We start from the raw sequence: 10,701 nt of genomic DNA, 5'->3' as shown, positions 1-10,701 counted from the left end.
GCCTAGCAACCACCTATCAGGAAACACGTTCACCTCCACACCCGAGTCGCCTGCGCCTGAAAGGCAGCCAATCAGGTGAGCTGCTCCCCTGGGACAAACTACTGTGATCAAGAGGGGAGAGGGGAGGGAGGACTGTGGGGGGTTAGTCAATAAGGCTTCAGTGTCACCAGCTCAAAAGTCCCTGTTTTTTTCTCTGTCAATCTTTTCACTCCGTTTTTATGTGCTTTTGACACAGTTATTGATGTCAAAGCACTCGAACTTCATTCTCGCCAGATCTACTCTTCTCTCTCGCCCTCTCCCTGTGTGTGGGAGGCACTCTGTGACTTTAAAACCAAAACCTATTTTGTAAATATACTTCATCACATACAGTGACTGTGCAGTGTGTTTTGTGTCAGTATGCTCATGAACAGATCTGGAGTGATGAGGTACCACTCACTTAAGAATTACAGATATGTATCAGTTTCTATCTCTAGTTTTCATTTCACCCAAAATTTTACTCTTTACTTTTTTTAGCCCTGACTCCTGGAAATTACATTTATATACAACGAATTTGCAACAGTAAATACATTTTGAGGGCGTAATGCACAGAGTTATGTTTACCACTAACATACTAGGGAAATGCTGTTAATTAATGTACCTGGCAAGTTGCAAAAATGATACTGAACACTGAACTGAACACATCAGTAAAATATTGAACTACTGACAACATATTTTATTTTCCCCCAAAATTCATGGTGACTATAGCATTATTCAAAAGTCAGCAGCGACATGAGACATACGATTTCAAAATCTTTCCTAACCTTAACCAAAGTACTAGCAGGAGTTTGGAAGCGAAGCCCAGACACCGGTATGACAGTTCTGCACTGTGTACACCCATTGTCCACCCTAACCACCAACATCAATGTAGTGTTTCAAAAAACGTTGCCTGTGAACATAATCCTGGCAGGTATTACGTTGTCACCACAACGTAATTATGAAAACAATTTACTAATATAGAAATGTCATTTTTAAGGCTTTAAGACAAGGCTTAAAGACAGGGTTGATGTAAGACCTACAAAATAAAGCTAGAACCGTCATCTTTTCATTTTTTTTCACAATAATAATAATATACTTAGAATAACAACTAAATGTAAAGTAATCTTTATGTTAGGGTATTAATGACGACCATGAGTGTGTTGCCATATACAGTATGTAAGCTGCATCTTTCACTTGGCATGGCCTCAAATCAAAAGGTTGCAGTAAATATATAATGGTTTGTTTTTTTTGTACCAATACCTCTGATAATCCATGTTTTAAATAAAACCAAATCTTTAAAACTTTGCCACAGTCCCAAAATGCGTGAATCAATGAATCTGTAATTCCACATTTAAAACAACTGCCCACAGCATCTTCTGCATTGTGTTTTTTGAGTTGGCAGTCCACCCCACAGGACATGCTTTGAGATTTTTACATTCATCTGAGCTGTGTAATCCTCATTGTTAAAGTCCTACCTGTTTCCCAGTGCTAAACAAACCCGGGGGTTACCTTTTAAACACGAAGGGTTGGACAAAAACCAGCGGTCCAAGGTGTGAGCACCATGAAAAGCACTGCCTGCTGGGTTTACACATATTGTAGACAAACAGTAAATCCCGGCTCGCCTCATTACGCCCGCTTTGAGCATGCTGTGGATAAGGATGTATTGATTTTAATGGTCCAACCCTTTTAGATAAACAGTCCCAGAGGATCTGCGGTCTTTTTTATCAGATTTCACTGGCCTTGCAACAAACAAGAGCAGATAACACAGTGTCCTCACAGTGCTCAAGATCACTCCGTCTATCTTCTGGATTCATCTGGTCACACTGTGGAACTGGACATGTGTGTGTTTATAGACAGATAAAGCTGCAGGTCTTATCTCTGAGCCTCCTGGTGTCCCTGTCTCTGGCTCTTTTCACCTCCTCATTTTCAGGTTCTCTCCCTCCTTTTCTCCTCCTCGTCCCCCCTTTTTGGTTCGTCTCCGTCTCCTCACACCACTGCAGCTGTTAACTCCTCATCACCTCCGGTTCTTCTCTCCTCGTCACAGCTGGTTGTGGCTCATCCAGATCAAACAGGAAATTAGGGTGGCAGTCAGATAACTGAAAATTCACTCTTTGTTCTGTTTGAAAGGGCTGGCATTAAAACATTTTTATTTGTCTGTAGATTGAGTGTAGTAAGCGTTTGGGTTTGAAATGATAAAGCTGAATGATAAATTCTCACTCAAGGATTTTAATACCCATGGTTAGCCTACTCATGCCATTCAACTGCTGGCTTTTTAAATGGAGTTGTGTAATGGAGTGATGTTGTCGCAGAATTACAAAGGATTCAGTCTAATTATATGGCTCTGGCTTGTTGTTTGAAGAGAGTGACTCTGTGTGTGTGTGTGTGCCGAGAGTTGAGCCTCAGCCTGCTGTGAGCTGGGTAACTGATGGTTGATGAGGAGCGGCTGTGTTACCCATCTGCCCCGGGTTTTACATCTGCCTGGCAGCGAAAAGACAGTTATTTGAAGCTGTCACAATAATGTTGGTCCTACATCACCCTGCCTTAAAGGATAAGTTCACATGTTTCAGGTCTATCTGTACTTTGCAATGGATTCTGGTTGCTGAGAGATCGGGAATAAAATCCAGAGCCCTCAGTCAGTGACAAAATCCATTACAAAGTTCAGTTATAGGCAGTCTGAGTGAGACAAATCAAGTGGGTTTCTTCCAAAGGTGCAGCCTTTTTTTAAGTGTGAAATTTCCTCTTTTGTTTCCCCCCCTGGTTCTTTGCTGAGCTGCAGTGGAGGGATAGTAATACAAACGTGAATTTTGTCCCAAAAAAGTCTGTAATTTTGGATTCACACTTGATTTTATTACTGTAACTCAGACTCCTGAAGCCTCATATTAACTTCAAATCAACTATTGCTTTAAAAAGAGGACTGCGGATTTTGTCCACCATCTACATAAAAAAAGAAATATTTTACAGCCATTATGGACAATTACAGCAATAAATAACTGTTTCATCATAAATGTGAGCATGTGAACAGACTTATACCTGCATACTTGAAAATGCCACTTTACACTGGTTCATCATTCATCAAAACAATGAACTGAGCAGTTTCATCAAATCCATGAAGATTACTGGAAAAAATGAATACATATGTTTGAATCTATGGGTGGATGATATTACAGTATATAACATGAAAAGACACATGTCAGATCTCTGGGTGTATTAAACCATTTTTGAAGGCTGCAGCATTTCAAGCAAAAAAAGACATCACAATATTGGATTTGTTTCTTATTTGATTTTCTAGAAAATGCATTATATTGTAATACATATCGATATAACCTAAAACAACATTTACCATAATTTGACATTTAAATAGACATTTTCCAGCAAGTATTTTCTCTGGTTGTGGTATAACATACAACGGATACACTGAACAGATAGTAGCCAACAGAAAGAGGTGAATGACGATAACCAGTTAGCAACAGATGGTCAATAAAGACCTGTTGCAGTTTTTAATGTATGTCACCTCTGATCATTGGTGCTGTACAGAATAGAATTTCTGCATTAAACCAGCATTGTCCATAGTTATTTTTCTCACTGTGTCCATTATCTATACCTCCTCTGCAGGGATGTTGAGGGCTGGACTTAATCCCAGCTCAAAATGGGCAAGAGTCCAGCGTATACCTTGGACAGGTCGTCAGTCTATCACTGTGTTGTTTGCCAACTCATAGATGACGTGGCTCTTCTGATGAGCTTATAGTGTTGATCTAAGTGTCAATGTAACACTGATGGTTGCCAGAGTCACATGAACGCTGTCATCTTTTACACCCTTAAACTTTTGTGGTAGGTGTTGCTTTTGAGAATGTGTTCCTTTGTGCATCTTTTTTATTGCATTACTCATCAAACGCAGTGAATAAGCAGTCACCATTACTGAATACAGCTCACATGGTTGTTATAAAAAATTTATTTTAGAACATTTTAGAGAAAATCCCACACATGAATTTTAATGTCGGCTCCATGGTTAATCTCTGAAGCAGAAACATATTTGATGCTAGTTTGATGTTTCAGACCTTTTGGGGAATCTTCAAGTGATTTATCCTGAAAACAACAATCAGATATCGTGAGCCCATTGATCTCCATAAGCAGCAGACCCTCTGGAATGAATCTAAAATTGTCTTTGGTTCTCTCCTCTTTTTGTCTACACAGTGCAGTGTCTGGAAATGACCACTAAGCGGAAGCTGATTGGCCGGCTGGTGCCGTGCCGTTGTTTCCGTGGTGAAGAGGAAGTGATCTCAGTGTTGGACTACTCCCACTGCAGCCTGCAGCAGGTCCCCAAGGAGATCTTCAGCTTCGAGAGAACTCTGGAGGAGCTCTACCTAGACGCCAACCAGATTGAGGAACTACCCAAGGTAACTTCGAAGCTAATCCCTTTTCTTCTGGGTACTTTTCTCCATTGACTTTAACTTGTAACCCTTAAGCTCAACTTCCTATACATAACTCCTACCATTTCTTGAGTACCTGAACATGGACCAAGGCCAGTCAGTCAACCAAATATGTGTTGCACTTTCTTATGACCTTGATCACTTTGATTAAAATAAACTGTTTACTCCACACAATGTTCAAGGGAGCAGTGACGTGTGTCTTACATAATGAAGAGCTGTTTTACATTTGGACCCATTGGTGGAAAGCACAGAAAATATGCACTTTTGCACTTTTGTACACACTGATTACGTGACTATAACTGTGACTTAGTTGACACATTTTAATATAATAAAAAAATTTGTGTGAGCCAATTCATTTATTTGGACAGAGAGGCAACTTGACTCTGCCAAATGGTTTGTTTCACAGAACAATCTGGGAAGTTGTGGTTGGAGACTGTTTGGAAAAGGCCAGGTGCTTTCAAGAAATACTCAGCAGATGATTGGATGAACCATCTGTTTATCACCCACTATCATGAGCAAACTTCCACCACGAACTTCAACCAATCAGATCAATAAAACATATAATGTAGTCAAACTCTTACTATTGCGAGTCAGGAAAAGAGTGGAAAATATTTTCCATAGAGAAAAACCTTCAGTGCTGTTCTTTGCTCTTTTTTCAATGAAGAAATACTCTCCAGTTCTGAGAAAACTAATGCTAGCAGCATTTACGCTAACCTCTTAAGCAGCCAACATTGTTTTCTATGAGCAAACAGTCACTTCTCCCACATGTCATCAAACACACACCTAGCGTTAAACCACACTATAGCTCATGCCGTACCTGCCAGTAGTTCCTCAAAGGACACTGACTGGTCCGATACCACTGTATTTGGACACAAGCTCATAGCTTGAAGCCTGGCAGGATGGATTCTTGCATGTTCTTTTGATTGTGTGGTCTTGCAAGTCCAATTGCCTTGCAAGGTTAATAGTGATGTACATTTAAAGGAATTTACATTCAAGCAATTCTAGAGCCACACCCGTGGCCTTGTAAAGCACCAGAAACCAAGTGTTTGATGGTTCAGAATCAAGAAATTACTTTTTGGGGTCAAAATTTAAAGTTTGGCCTGAGGGTGGCACTAAGGCCATGCTGATACCTAAACAGAAAGGGTTTATCATCTGTAAAGTTGCCAGTTTACGGCTAAGATCAGACTTAGCTACATGTTATTTTTCATCATTGTATTTTGTCAGCCTTTTAACTTTAAACTGCTTTAAACTGAATTCTAATGTCAAACAGAAACATATTTGATACTAGTTTGATAAGACCCTTTGGTGTCTTTGAGTGATTTATTCTGAAACGAACATTTAGATATAATGAGCCTGTTGATGTTCATAAGTTGGTCTACTCAATGCTTTAAACTGAATGCTAATGCTAATGCTAATAATAATCAGCATGCTATGGTCATTTGGATTCTCCCCTGTGAATTGTGAATTCAAAATTTCAAGTCAGCCCATTCAACAATAGTTGAGATATTTTTACTTTGGACTGCTGTCGAAATCAAAACCCAGTTTGCAAATTTGGGATTTTGCACAATGTCACTGAAATTTCCTGAACTCAACTGACTTATCAGCATTGCCATTCCTAATGAAAGTTAGAATCGTCTTGAGACCAAGACCATCAGTATTGATTTTCTGGCAACTGACAACCATCATTACATTCTAGAAAACAGCAAACATGGTGTGAAAGGAGAAGGTTAATACCTGGCCACGTCGCAGCCACCTGATGGCATCCGGGACTTTCAGAAAACCCCCATGTGGGCAGTGATGAGGCGAAATACCCTTCCAGTATTTGAAGGAGAATTCCAGGTGCTGTTTATAAGAGGGCTGTCTCATTGTATTGATATCCTGTCCTGGTTTAAATGACACAAATGTTGAATTGGATTTCTAAATATAACCTGCATGAATGGAGACACTCTAATAGGGCTGTGTAAGTGGCAGGTCAAACTTGCATTCAACTGACAAAAAAAAAGAAATCTGCTCAGCCCTGACAGCGTGTATTCGTGTGTGTGCCAAGACTGTATAAGAGCCATTGAGGCTGCCAGAGTGATTGGCCTTTATGTAAGTGAGTTGGAGAGCTCCTTAAGTGTGTGTGAGTAAGTGATTGTGTCTTTAAGTGTAGTGGCCTGCTCTGACCCATGGGCACACAGCAGCCCTTTCAGTGTTTTGCTCTTTGGCCTTCTGTGCTCCTGCAATGTATGCCCAGGTTCCCTTTCATTGTACAAGTTAGGTAAAACTCTAAAGTGTCTGAATGAATGTGAGTGAGCTTATGCTTTGGAGAGAATCACGTATCAGAAATTGCACATAGGATAATGTTGTGTGTAAAGCATGGTTCACATTCAGTGGATTTCTACCTTCATTTAACCACATAAGTCAGTTGAGAATCAATTCTTGTTTACAATGACGACCTGGACAAGAGGCAGCATCAAAAAGCAAGATATCTGGGAGACACTTGGAACATTAAGGTGCCACATCTTTATACTGGCTGCTGTGCAACTTACAATTTACAAATGGTTGTGGAAGTAATTGATTTCATTTTCAATTGTCCGCTCTTAAGTGACTTCATACTTAAAGGTGGGGTGAGTCATTTTGGAGAAAGATAGTTGATTCTTGAGTATCATTCCCAAGTCATCAAATACCAACGCTTTGGGGTTATGGTAAATGGGAAACAAACAAATTGGCCACACAACACCACAGAAAATGTTTGCGCTCCCAGGTCCTCAGATGCCGACGCTTTGGCAACCCAAGGCCAAACCTGGGAATGAGACTCAACAACTATATTTCTCTCCAGAATGACTCACACCACCTTTAATATGAACTAGAAGGTGAGGTTAGGAAACATGGCAAAACCAAAACAGTTTCCTGGATGATCCATTGAACTTCTTTTAAAGCTGAAAATGTTTTTTGCCATTCATCCAAATGGATTCAGGTCGACTGGTAGGCAAGTAATCCTCAGCATTTTTTATAATGATGTATATTTTAATTGAGGTCACCCGCTCAGAACGCACCAAACATGAACCAAATTCTGTCCCTGTCCCTTTATTTTACCTTCATTTAACCATAAGTCTATTGAGAACCAATTCTCATTAACAATGACCTGGCCAAGAGGCAGCGGCAGGAGGCTGACAAGAGTGAGGTTATCTATTGAAGAGTTATTCATTTTTATTATGTCTCTAAAGAAAACACTGTCTTAACTGAGTTAAAATTTTACTTAAAAACTAGTCCATCATGCCATTTTCAGCATTTCCCTTCATGTCTGTGGTTTTGTGTGTTGAGAGTGTTTTTGTATTTACACACTATAGCATTCCCATATTCTAAGCACTTTCCTCTTTATGCATATGCTTTCACTCTTTTATATGTTTTGCCATTTGTGGTACTTTCCTATTTAAGGGCACTTTTCACTCTCGTATGTTTTTTCCCTAAGGGCTACTGTATGTAGATTAATTCTGCATTATTCATAGAAAATGCCTCTAAAATGGCACTGCTTTTCCACAACATTAAGTGGTGCATGCCTCCAGCTGACTTACTCGTGCTCTGTCCTTTTGTACCTCACTTCTAAAGGTCTGTGTGATTTTGCCAACAGACTATAATATTTCATTGTTTTCCCTCTGTGTTTCCATAGCAACTCTTCAACTGCCAGGCCTTGAAGAAGCTGAGCATGCCCGATAACGACCTGTCCAACCTGCCCACCACCATCGCCAGCTTGGTTAACCTCAAAGAGCTGGACATCAGTAAAAACGGTAAAAAAAAAATAACGCAGATGAGTTTAAACAAACCTTAACAAAACTGAAACGACTGCAAACTTACCGGCCTTCTCAACTACAGTTAGAATTACTATCTATCCAGATACAGTATATGGAGTTGAGCAGATAAGGAAACAAACGCACTTGTGAGTTTTCCTGCAGATCTCAAATAGCTGAGAATAAAGAAAAACGTCACACATATCACAATAATTTCACAAAGTATTTAACCAAAATGTGATGCTGTCTAAACACTTCCAAAACTGTCAGTAGATAATAATTCCCTGTCTTTATAGGAATTTACTCAACAAAAAGTTGAAATAAGAAACTAATGCATGCCACCACATTTCCTTTTCCCTCTCTGTGTCTCCCTCCTACAGGTATCCAGGAGTTTCCAGACAATATAAAATGCTGTAAAGGCCTGTCTGTGGTGGAAGCCAGTGTCAACCCTATCACCAAGTAAGACACTGACACACACACTGTAGCAATACCTCTCACTCATATCGTGACTGTTAAAGTTGAACATTTGCTGAAAAAAATCTCTCTCGTAAGAGAAGTTGGCAGCAAATATTAATGTTTATCTAAAGCACAGAGGTTTGTTTTGCAAGTTCGACACAGCTGCACCAACAAAAACCTGAAAAATGTCGGGCTAATTTATCTGAGCATACAGCTTCTGGATAACAACCTGAGGGAAAACAATGACTCTATCATACAAACAATGAACATCTCTGAAACACTTTCAAATTGGCTCGTTTATGGTATTGTTTTCACTGAGAACCATTTTCTATTGGAAGTTAAAAAACAAAAAACTGCATTCCAGAGAGTTGCATGTTCTGTTGATAGCATCAATTTTATCCTCCAGTTTGAGTGGATCTGGACTCAGTTCAAGATGTAATGGATTGTTCGATGCATTTGACATGTTTTTAGCTGTTCGGGCAGATTTTTCTTTCACAGCCCAACGTCAAGAGATCCACGCTGTTTGTTTTCTGCATTCACATATTCTAATCCATGTGTTTATTACTCCTCACAGACTCCATACTAACATACAACCGTATATATCCTATTGGCTCAACTACAGTATAGGTAGACAATAGGAATTCCTGCAGTAAATTGCTGGTGTTGTTTACCATTCTGATATGAAGCTACTGGAGCATCAGGTGTTATTCTAGTAATTGCTGTTTTCCTGTCGGCGGTGTAATGTCCATGAAACACAACTGGACTTAACCACACAGTATACTGCAGACAGATGCTTGTTTTACTTTGTGTGTGTGTGTGTGTGTGTGTATGCGGGAGATGAGTCATCTGCAGGCAGCAGTTAGCTGTTTCTACGGAGTTGTTATGGGAACGTTGTCCATGTTTTAATCTATTGAGGCCCTTCAAGGACACACACTTTCTTTTTCTTCTTTTGCATATGTTCTTATTTTCTTTCTTTGTTTCTTTCTCTCTCTTCCAGACTCCCAGATGGTTTTACGCAGCTCCTGAATCTGACCCAGCTCTTCTTAAACGATGCCTTCTTGGAGTATCTGCCAGCTAACTTTGGCAGGTAAACTGATGCATGTAATTGTTAGTGTGTGCAGGTGTGTGACTGTTGGATGGGATGTTTTTACATACTTCAGGCACCACAGACTGTAATTTGATGTGACTCGTAACGATTGTAATGAATCTTTATGAAAATAATGGCTGAATCCAGGTTTATCAGCCTTTATACTCTATGTATTGCACATAATTCAATCGTTTTTAAATATTCACAGAGGCAGAGCATGCTCAATAAGCCTGAGGCTTTAGACTTTGATGGACTTTTATCTTTGGGACATCTTTTATATTTGGGGCATGTTTTAATCTCACAAAAAATATACATAAATTCCTCTGTGTCATTAATGTACTTATTCCTGCTTATTGTATCCATTTCTAACTACTGCCGGTTTGCAAATTGTGTTACTGTGAGTGAGGGCGGCTGATTCCGGTCAGTTTATGATGAATGTGGAAGCTCATTAGTGACAAATTCCTTTAAATTGTAACATTTGAATGTTGGTGGTGATCATCTGTAATGATGAGGAGTCATAAAACATTACCGGTCAGTTATTATGAATCATTATTATGACTTATTCTGGAAATAAGTTTGACTCTGGTTCTGCAGTTTAAATATGGACAAATGGGGCCTGTGTTTTTTTCTGCATTTTTTGTAACAATTAAAACAGTAAATTAAGTTTTGGTTTATGTGCCTTCTGTCTTTAAGACTCTCCAAACTACGGATCCTGGAGCTGAGAGAGAACCACCTGAAAACCATGCCAAAGTAAGACAAACCGCCATATGTGTGTGTGAGATAAATAGAAGAGAAAAGGAACACACAAAATTTAATTTTTTACACATCACTAGGTGCAACTGTGCACACAGACAGATGCTCCATGATCAGAATCAAAATCAGAAATACTTTAATAATCCCAGGGGGAAATTACTTTCGTTACAAACTCAAGATATACATACAACAT

The 10,701-nt window shown here is 39.4% G+C and overlaps 1 protein-coding gene across 1 annotated transcript in view; it reads left to right on the top strand.

Annotated features, from left to right (window-relative positions):
• The first annotated feature begins 4,211 nt into the window (after window positions 1-4,211).
• Window positions 4,212-10,701, top strand: part of lrrc7 (leucine rich repeat containing 7) — a 41,224-nt gene continuing 34,734 nt past the window's right edge. The window contains exons 1-5 of the mRNA XM_035653584.1: window positions 4,212-4,409; window positions 8,095-8,212; window positions 8,593-8,671; window positions 9,666-9,755; window positions 10,449-10,505. Of these exons, the coding sequence (XP_035509477.1) occupies window positions 4,221-4,409; window positions 8,095-8,212; window positions 8,593-8,671; window positions 9,666-9,755; window positions 10,449-10,505 (533 nt within the window). The 5' untranslated portion in view covers window positions 4,212-4,220. The remainder of the gene's footprint in view (window positions 4,410-8,094; window positions 8,213-8,592; window positions 8,672-9,665; window positions 9,756-10,448; window positions 10,506-10,701) is intronic.

Source organism: Morone saxatilis, unplaced genomic scaffold (genome assembly GCF_004916995.1).
Source record: "Morone saxatilis isolate NCDOM2014 unplaced genomic scaffold, NCSU_SB_2.0 Contig12, whole genome shotgun sequence".
NCBI classification, from domain to species: domain Eukaryota; kingdom Metazoa; phylum Chordata; class Actinopteri; family Moronidae; genus Morone; species Morone saxatilis.
Note: the sequence above shows the minus strand (reverse complement) of the source record. Positions and strands in the feature narration are given on the sequence as shown.